Below are 22,826 nucleotides of genomic sequence, written 5' to 3' on the forward strand. Positions count from 1 at the left end.
GTGAGTGGAGGCGCGCGGGAGGGTCGCGGAGACGGCGCGGGAGCGCCCCGCCACTCCGGCCTGAGCGGGGCCCCGGGCCAGCTGGCCTGCCTCACCATGCGACCCCCGACGTAGAGCCTGGACGGCGCCGAGGAGCGCGGAGCGGCGCGCTACCAGCCTGCCCGAGACGGCCGTCCGGCCTCGCGCCCGCCTACTCCCTCCAGCCCGGACCCCCCTGAAATATGTTCAGGGGCGCTTGGATGTGGCCCGGGAAAGACGCCGCCGCTCTGACTATCTGCTGCTGCTGCTGCTGCTGGGCTCCCAGGCCGAGCGACAAACCTTGCGCCGACTCTGAGCGGGCGCAGCGATGGCGACTGTCCCTGGCGTCCCTGCTCTTCTTCACCGTGCTGCTCGCTGACCATCTGTGGCTGTGCGCGGGGGCCCGGCCCCGGGCCAGGGAGCTGAGCAGCGCCATGCGGCCGCCCTGGGGTACCGGCCGTGAGCGGCAGCCGGTGCCTCCTCGGGCGGTGCTGCCACTGCCGCCGCCGTCGCCCGGCGAGCCCAGCGCGTCCCTGGGCACCTGCGGCCCGCGATACAGCAATCTGACCAAAGCCGCCCCCGCCGCCGCCCCCGGGCAGGTCTGCGGCGGCGTCCCAGAGCCCACAGGGCTGGATGCAGCTTGCACCAAATTGGAGTCTTTGCAGAGACTTTTCGAACCGACTACCCCAGCCCCCCCTCTGCGGCCCCCTGCCTTTCCTTCCCTTGCCCTGGCCAAGTTCCCCTCCGCCAAGAAAAACTTGCTCAAAGGCCACTTTCGGAACTTCACTCTCTCCTTTTGTGACACCTACACGGTCTGGGACTTGCTGCTAGGCATGGACCGCCCCGACAGCCTGGACTGCAGTCTGGACACCCTGCTGGGGGACCTGCTGGCCGTGGTGGCCAGTCCTGGCTCTGGGACCTGGGAGGCATGTAGCAATTGTATCGAGGCATACCAGCGACTGGACCGACATGCTCAGGAAAAATATGATGAGTTTGACATCGTGCTGCATAAATACTTACAGGCAGAAGAGTACTCAATCCGGTCCTGCACGAAAGGCTGTAAGGTAAGAACGACCGTCCACAGCCATAAGGGCTGCCTGGGCATTGGCAGCAGAAGCAGTGTGCCCCAGACAAAAAGCAGTGTGCTCCTCTACCCACTCTACCACTCCCACCATTCCCAGACACTGCACCTGTCACCTGGGCCCCTCCTGAGAGAAGGGGCTTCGGATTCAGGTCAGGTAATCACCTGGCCAACTTCTATTAATTTGAAGTTTGGACATTTTAGGGCTGGGGGTTCCAGGTGCCCCACCCCCACATAAGCAGAGAGAGGAATCTTGGGGGGCTGGGCAAGGAAAGGGTTGGAGGGAGAGATTGTGCTCCCCTAGCCACCTTGCTCAACCAGCCATGCCTCTTTTCCTGGACCAGAATCAGAAGTCTTGGAATTGGCAGGTGCAAGGGGGGAGAGGGGGAAAGCCAAGAGGTAGAGTGGCTCACCCTTTATGCACTACCAATGGGTGGGAGGAAGCACGCTGTTGGTGTCAGGGCACACCCTCCTATTGACCTTATGTGACCTGATGTGGTTGCCCAGAGCCTAGGCAGATGGAGCCCAAGGGTGCTTGTCTTCTCCCAAGGAGGGAACCTGCAGGATTGTGTCCCCTGACAAAGGAAGGAGCTGGGAACTGGGCACACCAGCTTGTGGAAGGGCCACTGAAGGTTGGTGCATTACTAAACTCCCAGTGTCTTCCCAGCACCCCAGGGTGGTGGTGGAGGGAAAGCTGGCTTCCAGAGGAGAAGAGAGGCCTGCCTTAGGGAAGAGCTGAATTGAGAAATTTCTTAACCCTCAGCAGGGTTGTTCTAGACAGGAGGTGGGTGGGACCTGTAAACCTTTGGGACCTGATGCTCTTGCCCTGCTCTCCTGAAACAGCCAGGTGGCCTGCTTCTAGAGGAAGAGCAGCAAGGTCAAAGAGTCAAGTGACAAGGAGACCAGGTGGAGTGGTGGCCTTACACATTTTCAAACTAAGGGGTGAGAGCTGGAGGAGACAGTTGCCTCCTGGTCTAGCTCATCTCCCTCCCAGGCTTTGGGGAGGGGCAGAAAGTACCTCCTTTTCCTTCAGCATGGTCACCAGAGACTTGGACAGGTTTCAGTGCTCTTAGTGGGCTCTGTAGGGATTTGAAGCAGAAGGTTGGAGAGGAAAGGGGTAGCTCTGGCTCTTGACTTCACTTTCTCCTGCTCCCTTTTCCTGTTCTCGTAACCTAGCAGTCTCCTCCCGCCTCCCTCAGCCTCAGCTGACTCACTGCCTCACTCACACTACCAAATGAGATATTCCACTTCTTAAAGGTGTATAGACACACACACACACACACACACACACACACACACACACACACACAGAGCCAAACAGCTCACCACTACCCCAGGGCAAAGTCAAACAGTGATGGGGAGGTTGTGACACCCATAAACAGTGCTGTAGAATCAGCCTCTCCCTCCCATCACTCCACATTGTCAGAGGCATGCAGGCAGAGGTACTGTCACATGAAGAAAGACACATTTTTTGTCATATAGAGACATATTCAATGTCAGCCACAAGCACATACACTCAGGGAACAGAGGGATATGGACTACTGGCAGGTGGAATGAAGGTTGCTTGTCTTTTTTGTGGCTCTCCCTCCTACCCCCCAGCCCCAACTATTTGGTTTTGTTTCTTTTTTCTCAATTACCAGTATGAATGAGAGCCTTCACAACTTTCCTGTGAGGATTTTTTTTTTAATGCCATGATTACCTCCAAGCTCCATTTGGCCTCCCTTTACTAAGTAATAATTCTGTATATTGACTATTTTACCCAGCAGTTTGCTGTAGGGAATAGTAGTGGATATCTCCGATTCAGGAGGCCTCATCACTTCAATAATTTGTTAGCAGTGTGACCTTGGGCAAGTCACTTCACTTCTCTGAGCTTCCTGTTGCTCATTGTAAAACAGAAATAATAATCCTTATTCTGCCCACATCCTGGGTCTTTTGTGAATCTTAAAGAGGAAGAGGTAACTGATAGTATTCTACAATAACAATTTAATATCTGATGTTTTAGGGTTATCAGGCTCTTTCACATGTGTTAGAAGTTCACAATCACTCAAGGATTTGATACCACTGGTACCACCATGCCCACTGGACACATGAGGAGACTGAGGTGCAGGAGCTCAAGCTAAGGTTGCTCAGCAAATAAGCAGCAGTCAGGACTCCAGCCTTTGCGTTCCACTTCTAAGCTTATGCTTTTGCTCCAGTCTCCCATCTTGTTCCCCATACCCCCTACTTCCTTTGTCTAGTGTCTTTTTCCTCCAAGTAATCAAACTACTGCTCTCTTACTGCCTGTTGTACCCACAAAGGGCAGTGTCAGTTCCACAGTTCCTTTCCTGTCTTTCCCACATCACTTCCAAAGCTCCCTCCCTCAACTGAAGCCAGGACCAACAAGGTTCTCAAATCCAATTGTACTGTCAATTGTATTGTTATCACTAAGGGGAAGGCCAGCCCTGCTCCTCTTCTTACTACACCTCTCTCCCTTCAGCCCCTTGGTCCATCTCCTATTGAAGTCTTCTTTCAAATCCCCAGCTTGCTTCTGGACCCCAAGCCTCCTGTCCAGCCTGAACCCGAAGTGGGACCCTTGTGAGATGATGCCCCCTCCCTCAGAGCTGCTTCTGAGTGCAAAGCCCATGGCCCCAGGCTAGGATAAGGAGACTCCCCTTTTTTGCAGAACCGGGGATTGAACTCGGGCCCTTGCACTTGCCAGGGAAGCGTTTATTCCACGGAGCCATCTCCCCAGCCCTAGAAGACTTCCTTTACTTATGAAAACTAAACGTGGGGCCTTAGTCCCAGAACCAGGTGATCCCCTGTCCCCAAGGCCCTTGTTTTGAGTGCCTTAGATCCTTAATGAGTGGCCCCAGAAACTGTTCTGTCCTTCTGCAATATCTGCCTGTTTGGGGTCACACAGGGCCCCACAAATCCTACCTGTCCTCACTGCTGCCTGTGACACCTCCTAATTTAGTACCAACTGCAACATTTCCTTAAAGTGCAAGTGACTTTCTCTCACACAGCAGGGCGATGTTAACCCAGGCAGACCAATGCCCGTCCCTACCCTGGTCTCTCCCAGCTCCTGGATCCATGCCCCACCCTTCCCTTATTTCCCTATACACCTTCGAGCTCTGCTCTTCCCTATGTTCTGCCTACTCACCCCATGCTACCTCACTTCATGCCCAGCCCTCCATCCTCCTAACCCTGCCAGGCCCCTGCCTGATCCTCACTACCTCCACCTTTTCCTGTCCTCAATTCTGGACATTCAGACCAGGGGAGTGGTGGGGGTAGAAGCCTCTTCCTTCATTGTTCTTTATTCAGGAGGGTATAAGGGCTCAAAGGGAGGACAGTTCCAGTTCTCACCAGCCCTCAGTTCACATTGATCAAGGTTAGTGCCACTGAAGGATGTGAGAGTTCTGCTCTATCCTTGACTGACCCAAGCCCACCTCACAGACTTCATGTTTGCTCCTGGGTTTCACACCGACCAGGCTGAGGAGGAAGCAACTGACAATCCAGGTCCCCTGGAGAGAGCCAAAGTGGGAGGAGACTCAGAAAGATGTGGTCATGGACTTCACACATCAGGAGAATTGTCCTGGTACACAAGAAGCATGTCTTACCAGCTCTAGAGGGATGTGATAGTTAGAAAGTCCTTGGCTCAAATCTGGATTCTGCATTTATTACCTGTGTGGCTTTGAGCTAGGATCTTCAACTCTTTGAGCTTCACTTTTCTCAGCTGTAAATGGGCTAATTCATCAGAACAGCTCTATGAGGTTATTGTTAATGAGAAGACTGTCGAGTATCGAGGCAGCCCATCAGTCACTCCTTCAGTCTCTTCCTCACAAAGAGGGAACAATCTGCCTTAGCAAACGGTATGCTCCTGCTTCCAAGAAATCTGATTTCTTGATTCAAGTGGCCTGATCCAAGTGGATCCCTGAGTAGAAATGCCACCAAGGTAACTAACACCAGTATTGGAGAATGGGACCAGGTGACCTCTGAGGGCTATCTTAGACCAGAGCTTAGGCCGATGGTCAGAGCCTGTTCCCTGAACAGCAGCATTCGATGTGGATGGCTATGGAAGGAGGCTGAGCCTAACGCCCACACATGGAAGAGGGTGGGGGGCTGCCAGTGCTAGTGCCTTGCCTTCTGCCCGTATCTGCCAGGGCCCTGCTTTTCTCCACTCCGGCTGGCAGCTGTTTCTGTCTCCCTGCCTTCCTCTCTCCTCCCACCTGCCATAGCTTTCCTGCCAAGCAGGACTTCCAGGCTAATGCTGGATGTGAGGGGTTCTGAGAGCAGGGAGCTTGGGACACAGCAAAAATCCAGGAGCCCCAAGTTGGCCAGTGGCCCCTGTTGCTACTCAGGCTGATAGGCAGGGAGCCTTGCCCCAGTGGCAGGCAGCCTGCCGCAAGACTGACTGGCCAGAAAGGGTGTAATTGTTCCTGCTTGGGAATGGAGGAAGGGCAGGCAGGCAGGAAGCAGCCCCCTGGGTAGCTTGGCAAAGCGGGCCTTGGGGTAGGGGCTCCAGATCCACAAAGCTCATCTCCTCATCACCAAGGAATATGAGCATGAGGTTCTGGGAAGGGCGGGAGCTGGGAATCCTAGAACAGGGACAGTGAAGAGGCCATGTTTATGGCTTGCGCAAGGACATAGTGGATTAAGGCTGTGAGTGGGAAATCTGGTCTCAGGATGAAGCATCTTTGAAGATTCCTCCCTTCTGTCCCGACCCACTCTTAACTCCAACCCCATGTTCCTCCCAGGCTAATGCTAATTTTATCCCATACATCACTCCTGTCCACATATCAGGGACCCACACAATCTTCCTAGTGTTTGATTTGTCCCTCTAGACCAGTGTGATTTAGAGCTTTCAATGACAACAAACAGCCAGTAGCTGCACATGTGCCATAGATTCACCACCACTGCCCTAGACCCCTTTCCTAACTGTACCCCACATCTCAATCTCTAACTGTTTTAGTCCCTACATTCCTCTGCTCCTTCTAAAACTTTCTCTTTTTTAAATGTATTTGGTATAGTGTCCCACAATGCAGATCGGACTCGTAGAGATCCTCCTGTTTTCAGCCTCCCCAGCGCTGGGATTACAGGCATGCGCCACCACTCTCAGACCCGGTGGCTCAGTGCACATGGGGGCAGGGCCAGCGTGGCATGTGGTACTGGGGATTGAACCTTGGTTCTTGCACTTGCCTAAGCAGGTACTTAGTCTGCTGAGCTATCTTGCCGGCCCTCCTTCCAAAACTTACCTCCACCCTGACCCTTTGTCCCCCTCTCACCCTGCTCCTAACAATTGGCTTCTGTCATCCCCTTCCCCCTCCTAACCCTCCTAATCTTTACCCCAAGTTCCACACACTCCCTGGCTTCCTCGCCTTACCCCTTGGCACTTACACCTCCATGGCTCTTGACACCTCTATGCCCCCTCATTCCTCACATCCCTCACACTCCACTGGCACTCTACCTCCTGCATCCCTGTCTCATCCTGCCCCCTTTCCTCTTCTGGTCCTCTCTGTCCCTTTCCCTCATCCCCTGCTCTCTCCCTACCTCCCTTCTCTCCTCCCTAGCTAGGGTAGACATGTGCATGTGTGCACACATACTCTTTAGTCACCTAGACACATTCACACAAACATACCCTCAGTCTTCATGGTTACTTCCCATCTTTCCCGAAGGCTGGTGTCTGACTACTATAGTCACCATAGAAACGGGAACCTCCAGGAAAGATATACTGGTATCTCCTGAAGTTGGGGGGGTAGGGATATAAGAGCAGGAAAGGAGCCCACTTAATATCATTGTCATGTTGGAAGTCTGCTGAACATCACAGAGGTGGGGATGAGGAAAGGGAAGACAGTTCATGGAGCTGAGATGAAAGGAAGATCAGGGCTGGCCAAATGTGAGAGGGTGCTGCTAAACCATGTGGGTATGTGTTGGTCCCCTTGAAGACATCATCAGTACCTCAGGAAAAGGATTCACTTACTGTTCTGTGTGTAGGCAGGGATGAAGGCCAACCTCACATCTCAGATGCAGGGATGGGAAGTTTATCCTGAAAAATTTCTGCCTCCGGGCAGTCCTTTTGTGCCCCCAACCTCCAAAGCTGTTTACCTGCTGTGTGCTTATGAAGACTGGGTGTGTAACCTGTCCTCCAATCTCCTCTCTGCCGCATGTGGAGTCCAAGTGCAGGTGTCTGCTGAAGACCAGGATCAGTCTCTGTTTCTGGGGAGCCTGGACAGATGTGGGCCCACAGAAGCACCATCTCCAGTGCTGGCTTCACAGGTGTCTAGGGAATGCCTGTTTACATTGTGATGGTTACAGGTGCATAGAGCAGAGCTGGTGCCAGGCACCAGGGGTGCAGTTCCTAGGCATAAGCAGGGATCCAGGAAAACCTGAGATTTTCAGTCTTAGAGCCATTCAGAAAGGAGAGCAAGAGCACCATGTGAGTTGGGAGTGACAGGAATTATGAGGACCAAAGCTCCTGCTGGAATGGATTCCAGAGAAAGGAGTTGGAACCTGAGCCACAGATCTTTAGGCCAGAAGATGAGGCCAACTGGCTCCTAAGAAGAAAATGATAAGAAGGCAAAAGGGAAAAAAGAAAACTGCAAACTTTTGTGTGCCTGGGAGATTCCATGGGCCCACAGCTGTGAGCTCCATTCATACTGACAGTTATCCTAGCAGGCAAGTACTGTTGACTATCCCCATTGGCGAAATGACCTGCCCAAGCTATAGACCTAAGAGGCAGGAGAGCTGGCCTGTCTATTCTTTCTCTGAGTGCCCAGATGTATGTGGAAGATGTTAATAACCTCCTCCAGCTGTCAGAGGCAATGCCTAGCTGACCAGCGGTAGGTTTGATGAGAAACTGGACTGACGAGAGGGGAGGCTCAGTAGAGCCTACTGGCAGTTTAGGGAACCTCCCAGAGTGCCTTAGATCCAGAGGGACAACACACTAATATCCCTTTTGCTCAGTATCTCAGTCTCATGTGCTGGAGACCCAGTGATAATCACTGGTATCCTCCTGGGAAAGTGACAGGAGTGTCGGCATCAGTAAAGGGAGCGTTCACTTTTTCTGCAGAGGAAAACGGAGGATCTGTGCTCCTCTCACCTGAAGAAACAGTATCTTGTTATATTTTCAACCCCAGGCTGCTGAAAGGATCAGTCAGGGTTGGAAGGCAGAAAGTGCCCTAAATAGGACCGAGCCCCACCCAGCTGGTGCTGGTAGAGCTAGAGGGGAAAATAAATGCAGTGAGGGCCTTATTACCTCAGAGTCTGCAGAGGCCTTGCCCTGGGACTCGGATACCTAGATCCCATGCCAGGGTCTTTGTGAGCCCTGGCCTGAGAATCCTAAGCTATTCTTGGGGGTCAAAGGAAGTGCCAGCTCATCAAGCTCTGTGTGAAGAAGGGCATTAGGTGGCATGCGTGTCCCTAAGATTTCCTGCCTTACTTGGTTGTAAGCATAGCATGGCCGCCTGGCAGATCTGTAAAACAGAGCACGTCTGTTTAGTGTTGAACTCTACTAAACCTTCCAACAAAGTTAGTCCTTCAAGATTATCATAGACTTAGAATCTTTCAAAAATATCTTTTTTCCTAATTACAGAAAAATGATCTCTAAGAAATTGTGGCAAATAGAAATACAATGGAAAAAATTCCCAGGGACACTTAGGATTTTGTTTTCATTGTGTTAAAATATACATGACTTAAAATTTACCGTGTTAAGTGTACAGCGCAAGGGTGACATCAAGTACATTTGCAGTACTGTACAACATCGCCACTATCCATTTCTAGAATGATTTTAACCTCCTAGACAGAAACTCTGTACCTATTAAAGAATAACTACCTGTGCCTCCCTCCCTTTAGTCCTTGCTAACCTCTCAGCCACTTTCTGTCCCTTGGACTGTTCTGGGTGCCACATGTAAGTGGAGTCATAGCCTTTTTTTGGTCTGACTTACTGTGTGTGTCGTTTTTTGTTTGTTTCTTTGTTTCAGAACTGGGGATTGAACTCAGAACCTTGCGCTTGCCAGGCAAGCACTTATTCTACTGAGCTATCTTCCCAGCCCCCTTAGTGTGGTTTTTTAAGGTTCACTCATGTCGTTTCAGTGCTTCATTCCTTTTTATGGTTGATGAGGACCTGCCAGTTAGCTTAGTTGTTTATGCAAACACAATCAGGCACAGGATACCGAAGTTCTATTCCCAGCTCCACATGCATTACCAGACCCGCCCTTAAGGTAGCCTGAACCAGCCAAAAAAAAAAAAAATCCTCCTTTTTATGGTTGACTAATATTCCATTAGGTACACACACATTTGGTTTATCCAGTCATTTGATGGTGAACACTTTGGCTATTATGAATGATGTTGCGATGAACACTGATGTACAAGCACTTGTTTTAGTCCTTGCTTTTAATTCTTTTGAGGATACTCGGAAATGGAATTGCTAGATCATATGGTAATTCTAGGTTTAACTTTTTGGAAAACTGTCATCCTTTTTTCATAGTTGCTGTAGGATATTATATGCCTTCCATATGTATCAGGAACACACAAGGGTTCCAATCTCTCCACATCTTTGGCAACACTGTTTCTTTTCTGGTTTTTTTAAGTAGCCATCCTAGTATGACTATATATTTTTAAAAGGTTGGTACAGATTTTTAGCCCTACTCTTTTTTTTTTTTTTTTTTACTGAGGATTGAACCCAGAGCCTTCATACTGAGCTATATCCTTTTTATTTTTTATTTTAAGATAGTGACTCCCTAGGTTGATGAGTTGCTGAGGCTGGACTCCAACATGTGATCGTCTTGCCTCAGTCTTGCAGGGGGTGGAATCACAGGTGTGCACCCTCACTCCTAGCTGCTGCTCTTGCTAACTTCCTGGTGTACTGAGTACCTTCCCATGTAATTTTATCATCATTAAACAGCATTCTTGATGAGTATACAATATTCTGTCACATGAATATGACATAATTTATTTAACCCAACCCCTACTGTTAGATGTTTGCATTTCTTCCATTTTACTATTGTAAGTAGTGATATAATGAATATCTTTGTTTATAAATTGTGTCAGATCAATAATTCCTTTTATGAATAAATGTTATCAGTCTTTTTTTCTTATTTCTCTATTTTAGTGAGTTCCTCAAATCACAAAATAATGCATAGCTGTGTATCTAGCAATACACAGGTTTTTTGAGAAAACATTATTTATCCTCCTATTTACTTCCTTTGGTCCCACTGTCCTGAGGTTATTGATGAACAATTTTTTGGGTATTCTTCCCCCCTTTTCTCTAGGCTTACATAAACATCTACACACAAAATGACTTTTTCAGGCTGGCAAGATAGCTCAGTGGAATAAGTGCTTGCCTGGTAAGTGCAAGGTCCTGAGTTCGATCCTTGGTACCACCACCAAAAAAAAAAAAAAAAAAAAAAAAGACTTTTTCTTTACTTTGCTTTGCATACAAATGGGAATACAAACATTAATTCTGCAAGATGAAGTCTGCAAATTAGAATTAAAGCATATTAACTTTTTTAGTATTAACTTTTTAATACTCTTAATAAACATTACTAAGTTTCTTTCAACATACTGGATTAATCAGATTTATACTCAACAAAAATATGAGGCTAATTTACCTGAAAAATGGTATAGTACTGGCTTATTTGGGTTCAGACATTATTTTCTTTTTTTGGTAGAACAGTTTAAATAATTAACACATTGCATACATTCTTCCTAGTGGTTAATTGCTGTACAAGATGCAGACTTGATATCCTATCTACAAACACCATTAGAAAAATCCCTCCATTCATTAAGAGAATATAACTATATATCTATCCTAACCACTTTGAATACACAGATACAAAATGGACATTCATCTGAATCCCCTTTTTTTGTTAAGTTCCATCATTCAAATATAGGTGTGTAAACTCAGCAAAATATTCTAAAAGAGTTCAATAGTCCATAATAGTATTGGGTCTTCTGCTTCACTGGCAATCAGACATTATTTTCTTATAGACCATCTTTTTTTTTTAATTTTATTTATTTATGTGTGTGTGTGTGTGTGGCCAGCTCAGCCCACCAGGGGGCGGGGCTGGCTGGCATGTGGTGCTGGGGGATTGAACCGCGGTCCCTGTGCTTTGCTAAGCTTGTTCTAAGTAGGTGCTTTAGACCACTGAGCCATCTCACCAGCCCCCTCTTATAGACCATCTTACTGGCAATTTGTGAATTGTTTGTTCATGTTTTATGTTTTTGTTGATCTGTATATACAGTAGACCGTTGAAATCATGGGGTTACCTTCTTAGAGCAACCATGAATTGTGAAAAACTGCAAATTTCAGATATGGTCAGAAAATGGCCTTTTTTTATCGTTTAAGCCCTAAATATATGTCTTCCACAATTGCATAATTTAGTTTAATACGATACTATATTGATAAAGCCTTAGGGCGGGGGGGGTGACAGCATCTTAGGGATCTTAGGGCTTTATGAAGAACAAAACTGAGGACTCTTGAGATAGCTACACGTGATACAGCAACCTGTTATGATGTGGGAATGCCGCTGCATCTGCCAGAGATGGGCTACAGGGCAGTAGCCAATCGGCAGCAAGAATAATTGAATAACGCTCTCAGATTGGTTATCTGAAGATCTACTGTAAAAAAAAATGCAAAGGATTATTTGTGGCTTCCAAGAAATTACAGGGATTTCCTCAAACAGTTAATTAGATTCTGAGGAAAAATCTGCGAATGACTGAGGCCACGAACTCTTATTTAATTCTTATACCTTGTGAAACACGTACATATTATCCCTATTTTGTAGTGGAGAAGACAGGCTCGGAGAGAGGTCACATAACTAGCTCAAGGCCAACTAGCTAATAAGAACTGGAGCTGAGATTGGTATCCAGGTCAAATCCACGGATTCAAATGCCTGCAGACAATGGTACAGTACTATGCAGTCCATGCTAGTACCCATACTCATAGGCAAAGGTTTGTACTAGTTTTACAGATTATCATTTACAGAAAAGTAAGAGCAGTTCTTATTTGCCTCCATTTTACAGATAAGGAAAGTGTGGGTCAGGAAAGCTGATAACTTAGCTGAGGTTTTAGCATTATTAAGAACACAACTGGAGTTTGACTGCAGAACTGTTTAAAAATATCTAACCCTACCTTCCTGCCATTTAGTGCTACTTTACTAGATGTAAATTGAGGCTCATAGAGAAAAGTACTTGACACACAGTCACATAGTAAATCAGTGGTCTCCTTACTGGTGACTTGTCCAAGTTCACACAGCTGGCTGGTTGCAGAGGCAGAATCAGGAACTGTCTTACTACAGCAAAATCTTCTAGATAAAGCACACCTGTGGGGTTAGCGTTGAGAAGAAACAATGGGCCATGTGGCTGCCCTAAGTACTTTTCCTAAGTAATGGACTCTGGCATTGGAGATTTCAGAGCAAGGCTATTTCAGAAGCTCCCAGGTGGCAGTGCTGTACTTGGGACAGAATTCATTTCCCAGGGCTAGAAAACTTTTCTACTGAAGACAGCTTCCCACCTTTCACCAAGTGCCAAATAGTAACAGAGCCCACCAGTAGTAATAGAGCCCACCAGTTGTGCTCTGGTCAGGAAGCTTATGAGTGCAGAGCAACCCCCACCCCAGAGAGAGACAGAGACAGAGACAGACAGACAGAGTTAGAGCAAGAAAGAAATTAGTGCTTTGATAAAGGAATGGAAATGATCGTGTATCATTCCTAGTATCCAAATGTTCTTCCTCCTATACCCACTTATAAAACCTTACTCATGGGGTATGAGTAGAACAGCTTGGTTTTAGAAAATCAGCCCCCTCCATCTAAACCTAGAAATCTTTCCCCAATTTGGTGTGAAATTTTATAAAAAGAAATGTATTTGAATAATACGTTCCAAGTTTTAAAAAATGAATAACATGTTTCAATGGTAATAATGAATTGAAGGGACCATTCCAAGGGCAGAATGGTATGTAAGAAATTGGGTACCAAAGTCAAGGTCAAGTTGGCTTCAAATTCTAGTTCGAAATCTGTCTTCTCAGTAGAATAGGTGTTGAAACCTTGAATGCTTTTCTTAATCTAAGAACCTCACTTTCTGCACCATCAAAACTATGAAATAGGATAATTCACAGGCTTAAATGACACAAATCGTGTTAATCTCCTACAAGCACTCAAGAAATGGTAGGCATTATCATTACATCCTGTGGGCCTTGGAAAAGTTATTTAAACTCTTTGGCCCTCCATATTTTTATCTGTAAAACTTGCCTCTACCTCAGGGAGTGATTATGAGAATTTAATGTGTTAATAAATATCAAGGTCAAGTGATTTGAATAAGGCCTAGCTTATAGTAAGCACTTACTAAATGGTAGCTATTATTCTCAATTTAATTAGATGTATTCAGTCCAAATGATTGCTCAGTACCCAATTGAAGTTCACAAGACTGAGATGGGCTGCTTAGGGGTAGGGAAAGGTGATGTGGGTACAAGAGGTGAAGTGTCTGGGGCAGGAGTGGAGGATTAGTAGTGAGAGGACAGTGGGGAGATTCTAGTGAATGAGTGCGCAGACATGCTTAGATGGAAGAAGAGACAGGAAGATAGAAGAGCCTCAGAGTCCTTGATTTACTCATAACAAGATCAAGTACAATTGTCCATCACCTTTGACTAGGTCTCTGTTCTCCCTAGTCTCCATCTACCTAGCAAAGCACAACATTTAGGAAAGCAAGGGTGGTGATACCTGCATAAAACTGGAGATGGCTTCCTGGGAAAACAGGTGTGCCTGGGAATAAGGAGTATGTGGAACAAGTTATGGTCGTCACTGTCACACTACCACTGTTCCTGTGGCAACTTGTGCAACTATTGTGCACGGAAGCCCCCAGAGCTGTCTTTTTCTCTTTAGTTCTCACTGGCTATGGGACCCCGCCCTAGCTGTGTTGGCCTTTTAAGTTCACCTGACCCAAGCTGCCCAGGGCTCATGCATTGGTGATATAGGGTAGGGCAGTGCATCGTGGGTTGTGTCTAGCAAAGTTGGTCATGGCAAGTCTTGGGAAGTCTTGTTTTGTTGTTTTTGAGGTTGACAGCTATGGATCAGCTTGTGTTTATTTAATTTTAATTTTACCAACGTAATATGTCTTCATAATTTTGAAAGTTATGTGCATGCATTCTTAAGCCTTACTCTTCAAAGTTAAATAGTTGAAACTCTCTTTGGCTATTTTCCACATGCTTGCATCTACATTTTTGGATGTTATGTTATGCCAATATTGCTTGCTATTTCTTGATTTTTCTATTTTTATAAAGTAAAAATCTCCATGTGGCTGAGTATGGTAGCACTCACCTGTAATTCCATCTACTCAGGAGGCTGAGACAGGAAGATAGAAAGTTCAAGGCCAGCCTGAACAATTATGGATACCCTGTGCAGATATTTTTTAATGAGGATGGGGTGTAACTTGCCTAACATAATCAAGGCCCTGGGTTTGATCACTAGCAAGAAAAGTCTGTGTGTGCATCTGTGTGTGTGTGTGTGTGTGTGTGTGTGTGTGTGTGTGTGTGTAGAATATATATATTTCATGTCTAGATATCCCTATAGCCTGTATATGTTCTTTAGTAATATGTCTTTTAAATTATATATTTGACTCCTAAGGCCTGTTCTTCATAAACACTCCAATTGTCTTAGCTGTTTCTTTCTGATATGTACCTTTATATTTCTAAATGGAATATCAATGTTATTTCTTGACTTTTCTAGTTTTTGTTTTGTTTTGTTGTTTGTTTGCTTTTGCCGGAACTGGGGATTGAACTCAGGCCCTTGCGATTGCCAGGCAAGCACTTATTTTACTGAGCTACGTCCCTAGCAACTTCTCTGTTTCATATATCTATTAGCATTTTTATCTGACTCAAGGAGTATTTAACTGTCTGTACCAGCAGCACCATACTTGCACCCATGCTTCCACTACCCTTATATACCAGATATTGGTGTATCAGTTTCTGGTTTTAACTGTATTCAACATTTACATTATTAGGCATATTGTCTCTCATTGCTGAAATAAAATACCTGATGCCTAGAATTAAGGAAGGAAAGCTTTATTTAACTCACAGTTTGTGGACGTTTCAGTCCATACTCAGCTGGCTCCAAGGCAGAGCGGCACATGGCAGGCGACATCAGTTCATGGAGGCACGAAACAGCAAAAGCAGCAAGAGCAAAAGGTGGAGGGGAACAAAGCTTGTTTTCCTCACTTCTATTGTACATCGGGGCTGTCTACCCCTGCCTATACCTTCTGCATGTGTTCTCTATGCATTCCTCTTTCATAAACAGAGGATGTTCACAAAGTAAGGACGCTAGGCTCCTGTTAAATCACTTAGTTGAACTTTTAAATTTCTCAATTTGACACAGTGAACAACATCCTAGAGTGGTAAGGGCATGTCCTTTTCATCCCGGTTGTACAACTTCTGAGTTATTTAGTTAAGCTTCTAGACTCCTCAAGTTGACACAGTGTGTCAACCATAATACACATAAATATTGTTCACAACTAAGTCATACAAAATAGTGAATCGGGGGCCAGCGAGACAGCTCAGCAGTCTAAAGCGCCTGCTTAGAATAGTGAATTCCATGTCCTTCCTTGGTGGACTTGTTTTCTTGGAATTAAGAATTGCCTCTGTTTTCCTATTTAATTTGCTCTGACTTTTTGCTGATATATCCCCCATTTCTTCATCAGTTCTGAAATTCCACAAAACTGCATTCATAATGCTTTTTATTTTTTTCGGTACTATGAATTGTACTCAGGCCCTTGTGCTTGCCAGGCAGGCACTTATTCTACTAAGCTATTTCCCCGGCCCCTATTTTCATGGAGCTTCTTTCCACATGGCTCCAATCTAGGCTAGTTGCTAAAAGCATGATTTTTCAGATCCTTGACCAATAAGTACATGTAGATACATTCTTTACCTAAATCCCTGTGAGACTCTGAGCACAGTGTAAGTAGGATACAGTCCTTGTCCACAGAGAGCCTACAGTCTTAAGGTTGTTTAATTTACATAGATGTCACCAAAAGGTTTGGACTCAGTGCTCAGACTTTGAGCTACTGTAGTCCATGTCACCAAAAGGTTTGGACTCAGTGCTCAGACTTTGAGCTACTGTAGGCCATCTCTTTGGTCCCATGCCCCAGGAAGGCCTTCTCTCCATCTCCAGTGAGTTATCAGTGGAGTGTGATACATTCCTGAGAGAGAAAATGTGATCTTAGGCTGTGTTGACAGAAACAGTTTCTAGGGGCCGGGGAGATGGCTCAGTGAAATAAGCACTTGCCTGGCAAGCACAAGGACCTGAGTTCAATCCCTGGTTCCGCCAAAAAAACAAAACCAAAATCAAAAACAAAAACAAAAAACCAGAAACAGTTTCCAGGACAAGAGGACTGATAGTGTGACTTTGTGTTGATAGACCCTATTTTGGGATTGTGTTCAATGCAAAGTTGCAAAGGACAGAGACACACAGAACCTTTCTGAATGTGAAAAGGCAGACAGAAGAGAGGAATTAGAAGCACACTACATTCCTTGAAATAGCCCCCCAAATAAAGATGTTTGGCTTCTTCTAACAGTCGGCCTACACATAGCGATCTCCATTTGTCTCCCCTCACATTCCCTCTTCAATTTGTGACAGCCTTGTTTCTGCCCCTGCTGCTCCACTGAAACAGCTCTCCCTGAGGAGACAGCCTCTTCATCCCCCAATGTGTTCCTCTGTGTAAATCCTATCTGCTGACCTCTCCTTATTCTCTAAATTCTCTCCTCCCTTAAATTGCAGAATGCTACTCTCTTCTGTTTCCTCAAATCTCATAAGCCACACCTCCATCTTCATCTGCTTTCCTTCCCTCACCTGCCCTTTAAATGTTTTCCAGGAATCTATTATTGATCTCTTTCTCTCCCTGTCTGCTCTCCCTAGACAAAGCCATCCATTCCTTTGGCTTCCACCATTGCTATATCAGTCAGGATCAGCTATGTTATGCTACAGTAATGAGTAACCACCAAATAATCAGAAGCTTAATGCAACAAATGATTACTTGTTACTCATGATACATGTCTAAAACAGGTCATTAGGAAGCATCTATTCAGTAATAGTCACTAAAATACTCAGAGTAGAAAAGGGCCCATTTCAACTTTGCTTCCACAATCGGAGAGGGAAGAGAAAGTGTCAAGTCATGCACCACCTCTTAAAGGTTTTCCTTGCTCTCTGTCACTTCAACCCACATTTCATTGGCCTATGTAAGTCATATGGCCATGCCTAATGTTAAAAAGTGTAGGATAGTATGTCCTACTATGTTCCTAAAGACATTAACTCCTGGTGACTCTTACACTTTCATATAAGCCCTTCTTCGGGGCTCAGATTATTACTATGTCTAATCACCTCCTTGGTATTCCATCCTGTGACCCACCTACACCTCAAAGTCAACATGACCAAAAACTGAATTTAAAAAAATTAAATTAAAATCTTAAAAAAAAAATCACTTAAGGGGCCGGGGAGATGGCTCAGTGGAATAAGCGCTTCTCTGGCAAGTGCAAGGGCCTGAGTTCAATCCCCTGTTCCACCAAAAAAAAAAAAAAATCACTTAAAAAAATAAAATAAAATGAAAAAAGAAAGTTGCATGTTTGAAGCAAGGGGGAATATCTTGAAGAGGTCTTTGTGGTTTTTATGGTAATAAATGTTTAAACATTTTTTAAAAAAACTGAATTCATCACTTTCATTCTCAAATCTACTCCTTCCAGTTTTCCTTCCTTAATAAATGAAACCGCTGTCATTCAGCCATGCCAGTTATCCTAGACCCTTCCGTCTCTATCATTCTCCACATCTATAGGTAATCCTGTTAACTCCACCTCCCTAGTACATCTCTTTGCATGCTTCCCTCTTCCTCCCCATCTTTTGATTCTGCTGCTCCTGCATTAGGGTCCTCTTTGGCTCTCAGATTGTCCCAGTAGGCCCCTAACTGGTCTCCTGCCTTCAGTCTTGATGTCAACACCCCACCTTCCATACTTTTAGAGAGAAGTTTGAAATTTTAATCATAGAAGTGCAGAGCACTCTTTAAGCAATTACTTAAAACCCATTAAAGACTGTCCATTGCCCGTAGGATTAATCCTAGTGCCTCTTCAGCATCGAGAGGACATTAATATGGCCATGGATTTCCTGTACCACTTCATGTCCCATCATCACCCTCCCTTTTATCCTCTAATTGTGCTGAATGAACTGCCTACAGAGTCTGAAGCTAGGACCACACTCTACTCCATTAGTGCACACCTCTAGACCTTCATATTTCTGATTCTTTTGCTTGAAGTATATTTATTTCGTATTTATTCCACCTGCTGAATTTCTACTCCTTTGTTTCCAAATCCTAATGCAAGCTCTTCCCATATGGGGATTGTTGCTGTCCCTTGGTCTTCAAAACATAGTTGATCATTCCTCTCTTCATGCTACCCTTTCCATCTACTTATCATAGTGGCTTGAATGATTGATTCACATGCTCATCTCCTCTGAACCTTGACACAAATTGTGTTTTACTCATCTCTATTATCTGTAGCTCCCAGAACAGCAAAAAGCATACAGAAGAGACTTGGAATGTGTTTGTTAGAAAAGTGAATAAGAATACCAGATTCTGGATCTACAAATACCTGCAGGAATGGCGTGGGGAGCCACAAGGTGACTTCTGTATGGCCCCAGAAGAGCTGGCAGGAAACCTGGGTGAAACCATAGGGAAGCACTGTGTCAGTTCCAAAGAAGGAAGTTGTCTAAAGATACGCACTGCCCTACAAGGAGAAGGTGCCTCCTACAACAAAGTTTACAGTCAGAACTGTGGGTAGTACTTGGTGGGAATGTTGGAGTGGAAATTCAGTAGCAAGGAGGGCAGTAGAGTGATGCCTCCCCCAATCCTTCCCCCTCCGGAGCCACCATAAGCCTGCCTCTTCTATTTAACTGATAGATGTAGATCAACCAGGCCCCCTCAGAGTATCCTGACTTCCCTACAGGAGGGACACTACTTCTCCGCTAGTCCATGCTGGGCCCGCCTAGTCCCTGGCATTTGAGCCTCCAGAGAGGCTCGTAAGAGGTTTGGCAGTACAAGGGTCCTCTGATACTAGGGCTGGCTCTAGGTTTTTTTTCACTCACTGCTCTAGCTCTTTCCTCTGCCTTTTCTTCAGGACAGGCCAAACCACTTTGACTCATGATTGCTCATTCTGAAAAGCAGGACAGCTGTTATTTATTTTTATTGCCACTTAAGTAAAGCCCTATCATCCACCTGGATTTGCCCTCTAATCCTCTAATCCCATTCTGACTCTGCCAATCCCAGTGAACTACGACTGTCCCCAGGGTTATATCCATGATATCCTTCCTCCTGTTGGGGAGGGTGACCCTCTGACCCTTTAATCCAATTATCTGAATGCCCAGAGTCAGAAATAGGAGCCCTTGGCTCTTTTCAGACCCTGGTCTATGCAGTCCTCACACATTTGTTGTTGCTGCTGCTGGGTTTTTTTGTTTTTTTGTTTGTTTGTTTTCTGAGATAGAGTCTTGCTGTGTAGTTCAGGCTGGCCTTGAACTCATGCAGTCCTCCTGCCTCAGCCTCCTGTGTGCTAGGATTACAGGCATGTGCTACCATGCCCACCTTCACACATTCTAAGTATGCTGATGGATGCAGTGCAGGGAGGCACTGGGTTAACAGTCAGGGTGCAGGTGATTTCTCACATGTCTTTGACTTGGCTAGGACAAGGCCCTTCCCTAGGCCTCAGTTTCCCCATGGGTAAAATGTGGGGACTGGGTGGTTACTTAGGAGGTGCTACTGCACTTTCACATGGTGAGTTTCATCCCAGTCCCAGCTCACGTTGCTGCTCTGCTTCCACAAGCTCTGCAGCCGCAGCTCCTGACCAGTAGCCCCAGGGGTACATTAGGAAGACAAGCAGCCATGAAGAGAAGGTCTATAGGGAGGATTTGGATGTGAAACAGACCTTAGGGAGGGAAGCAGGTTATAATCCAGAAAGGAAAGTGCTTAGTTCCTAGCTGGCAAGAATCGAAGCTTTCCTCTCTTGGAGGATTTTTCAGCCCCAGAACTGAAGGGTGCAGGATGGTCTCATCTCCTCTTTCCAAATGGTCTGGCCCTGAGTCCTGGCTTTGGGGCTGACAGTATGCATTCATAAACATTCAGAAGAAGTCAGGCATTTCTTTCCAAAGGACTGAAGGGACCAGAATGCCCTGACAGGGCTACAAGCCAGGGAGCTAGAGGATGAGGCTGCCCAGGTCCTCCCACTCCTCCCTAAACTGACAACTGCAGAGCCCAGGGCAAGTGGGAATCCCCTGTATCTTGCCTCTCCTGTTTCAGTACCTGCTCTGCCCAGGCAGGAGGACTGGAACAGCCTTCCAGCATCCTTTTTGGGTTAATTGGTGTTCCCTCTAGTTACTGTTTCCTTCCCCTCCCAGTTCCCATAGCAACTGGGCTGTAGCAGCCTGAACTTGACTGAGCCCAGCAGTGGCCTGAGATAGGGAAAGGAGGGCACTGTCAGGAGAAGGCTTTCCACCCCACCAATCCCACACTGCTACCTCAAGGGTTTAAGATAGTCCAACTCAGAGGACAAGACATGACGAAGAAGGCTTTTCTACCAGGGCTGGAGCTTGAAACCCCAGAGCAGAGTTGCTTCCTTAGTTTAGAATCCAGGTGCTAGAGGCTTGCTCAGTAGGAAGAATTGGAAATTCCTCTGCCACTATGTGTCATGGCTGTGAGGGAGTCCTTCCCTGTTTCTGGACCTCTGCTTTCCCATTTATAAAATGATAAAGTACGACTAAACTCATGGTTCTCAATACTGTTTGCCTGAGGTGTTTTGCAAAACTGCAGAGGTGTGGAGTGTGGGCCTCCCATGGAAGGACTCTGACTTTGTTGCTCTAGGGTGTGATGTGAGCCAGGCAGGAACGAATATGTATATATAATCATATGTTTTTTTTGTTTGTTTGTTTTTGACACAAGGTCTTGCTATGCAGTTTAGGCTGGCCTTGAGCTCACTTTGTAGCCAGTCTAACCTCAAACTCACAGTGATCCTCCTGCCTCAGCCTCCCAAATGCTGGGATTAGAGGCATGCGCCACTACACCCAGCTAGGCAAGAATATTTTTTAAAAGCTCTCTGAGTGGTTGTAATACACAGCCATAATTGACAACCTGGCGAGTGACAGAGCTCCACAAGTCCCCCAGCTGACTCTTACCTACTTCTGAGACGTTTCTTCTTTTCCCTGCATGAGCAGCCACAGCACAGTCCACAGCCTTCCTAAGCCTGGGCTTTCTCAGTCCTTGTGGATGCGTGCCCAACCCCTCTCGGCTTAGGCCACATACTGCTGGGCCGGGGCAAGCTCCTAGGCTTGGCTCAGGAACAGAGCTGAAGAGTCTTAAGGCTGGTGTCCAGGTGGTAAGGGGAAAGGTCCTGAAAGACCACCTCTACACATGTGGGTCAGGAGTGATTCAACTGGTGGGCTGTGGGGCAGAGGAACAGGATTCCCTCTGAGCCGCTCTTCTTCCTCTAGTCCCCTCATTATCTCCTTGCCTGTTCCTGCCTCACCACCCACAGGCCTGGTGTCCTCCCCAGGCAATCTGCTCGCCCACTTGTTGCCATGGTGACTCGAGGTGGGTGGGTACTCCGGAGGTCGGCTAATTAAGGAGAAAGGTCGCACCCCCATTGTCGGGCCACCCCACTCTCCTTCCATCTTCCAGGAGTACAGGAGGGGAATGCCCAGCCTGTTACTGGGCTAATTGCAGATGCCTGGGGGAAGGGCAGGACCACTAATGGGGCCTCCTTACTTAGGAGCATGAGCAGTAAACTGTGGAGCCCAGGGAGGACCTCACAAGGGCCTCTGAGCCCCAGGCCCACAAGTGAACATGGTGGGGGCAGGTGGGGTTTCCACATAGCTTCAGGTGAGAGTGAGGCAGATTCTGGATCCAAGCTGCAGAGATGAGACAAAGCTTGTGGCTAGAGATGAGCTTGGCCCTCTGGGACCCAAAAGGTGGAGATGAGGTCTCAGGCGCCAAGGCCCCTCTGTCCTCTCGTGATTTCACTTTCTCTCCTGCCTTACTGCTGTTTCTCCCTTCCTCCTCCTGCTCTCTTGTCCTTCTTTCTTACCTCTGCTTTCTTACTAGCTTCCATCTGTTTCATCTATCCTTATGCCTTCTTACCCACCTCCCATTCCTTCTTACCCTGATCTTTTTTACTGCCTCTTTCCTACCTGGCCTCTTGGAAGCTTCCACTTTCCACCTCTTAGCTGCTTTTATGCCCCCTCCTGCTCTGTGTTAGCTTTGCATGGGACAAAACACCTGAGATAATCTTACAAGGAGGCAAGGTTTCTTTTGGCTTGTTATTTCAGTCTATGGTTACAGAGTATGGCAGAGTATGTCATAGTAGAAATGTGTGCTAGAGGCTACGGCAGTAGCACAGTCATACAGTGCTTGCCTAGCATGCAGGAGGCCCTGGGTGCCATCCCTAATGCTGCCCCTATAAAGGTACGTGGTAGAGTAAACATGCTCGCCTTGTGGCTTCCAGGAAGCGAACATGGGGGTGAGCTCACAGTATCCCCTTCAAGGACGTGCCTCCAAAGATGTCCCACCTCCTATCACTTGCACCACTTCCCAGTGTTTCACAGGCTAGCCTTTAATACCTGAGCCTTTGGAGGACGCATCAGATTCAAACTACAGCACGTTTTTATCTCCCTGCCATTTTAACCCTTCTCTTACCTTCACCCCATTCTCCTACCCATGACTTTCTGTACACCCTCCATCTCTT

General features: G+C 46.6%; 1 protein-coding gene across 1 annotated transcript in view; it reads left to right on the forward strand.

The window, feature by feature from the left end:
- Positions 1-52: 52 nt before the first annotated feature.
- The window catches only part of Fam155b (family with sequence similarity 155 member B), a 28,516-nt gene continuing 5,742 nt past the window's right edge, over positions 53-22,826 (forward strand). Inside the window, exon 1 of the mRNA XM_004644522.2 lies at positions 53-1,082. Within this exon, the coding sequence (XP_004644579.1) occupies positions 222-1,082 (861 nt within the window). The 5' untranslated portion in view covers positions 53-221. The remainder of the gene's footprint in view (positions 1,083-22,826) is intronic.

The sequence above is a fragment of the Octodon degus genome, unplaced genomic scaffold (genome assembly GCF_000260255.1).
Source record: "Octodon degus isolate 3935 unplaced genomic scaffold, OctDeg1.0 scaffold00201, whole genome shotgun sequence".
NCBI classification, from domain to species: Eukaryota; Metazoa; Chordata; class Mammalia; order Rodentia; family Octodontidae; genus Octodon; species Octodon degus.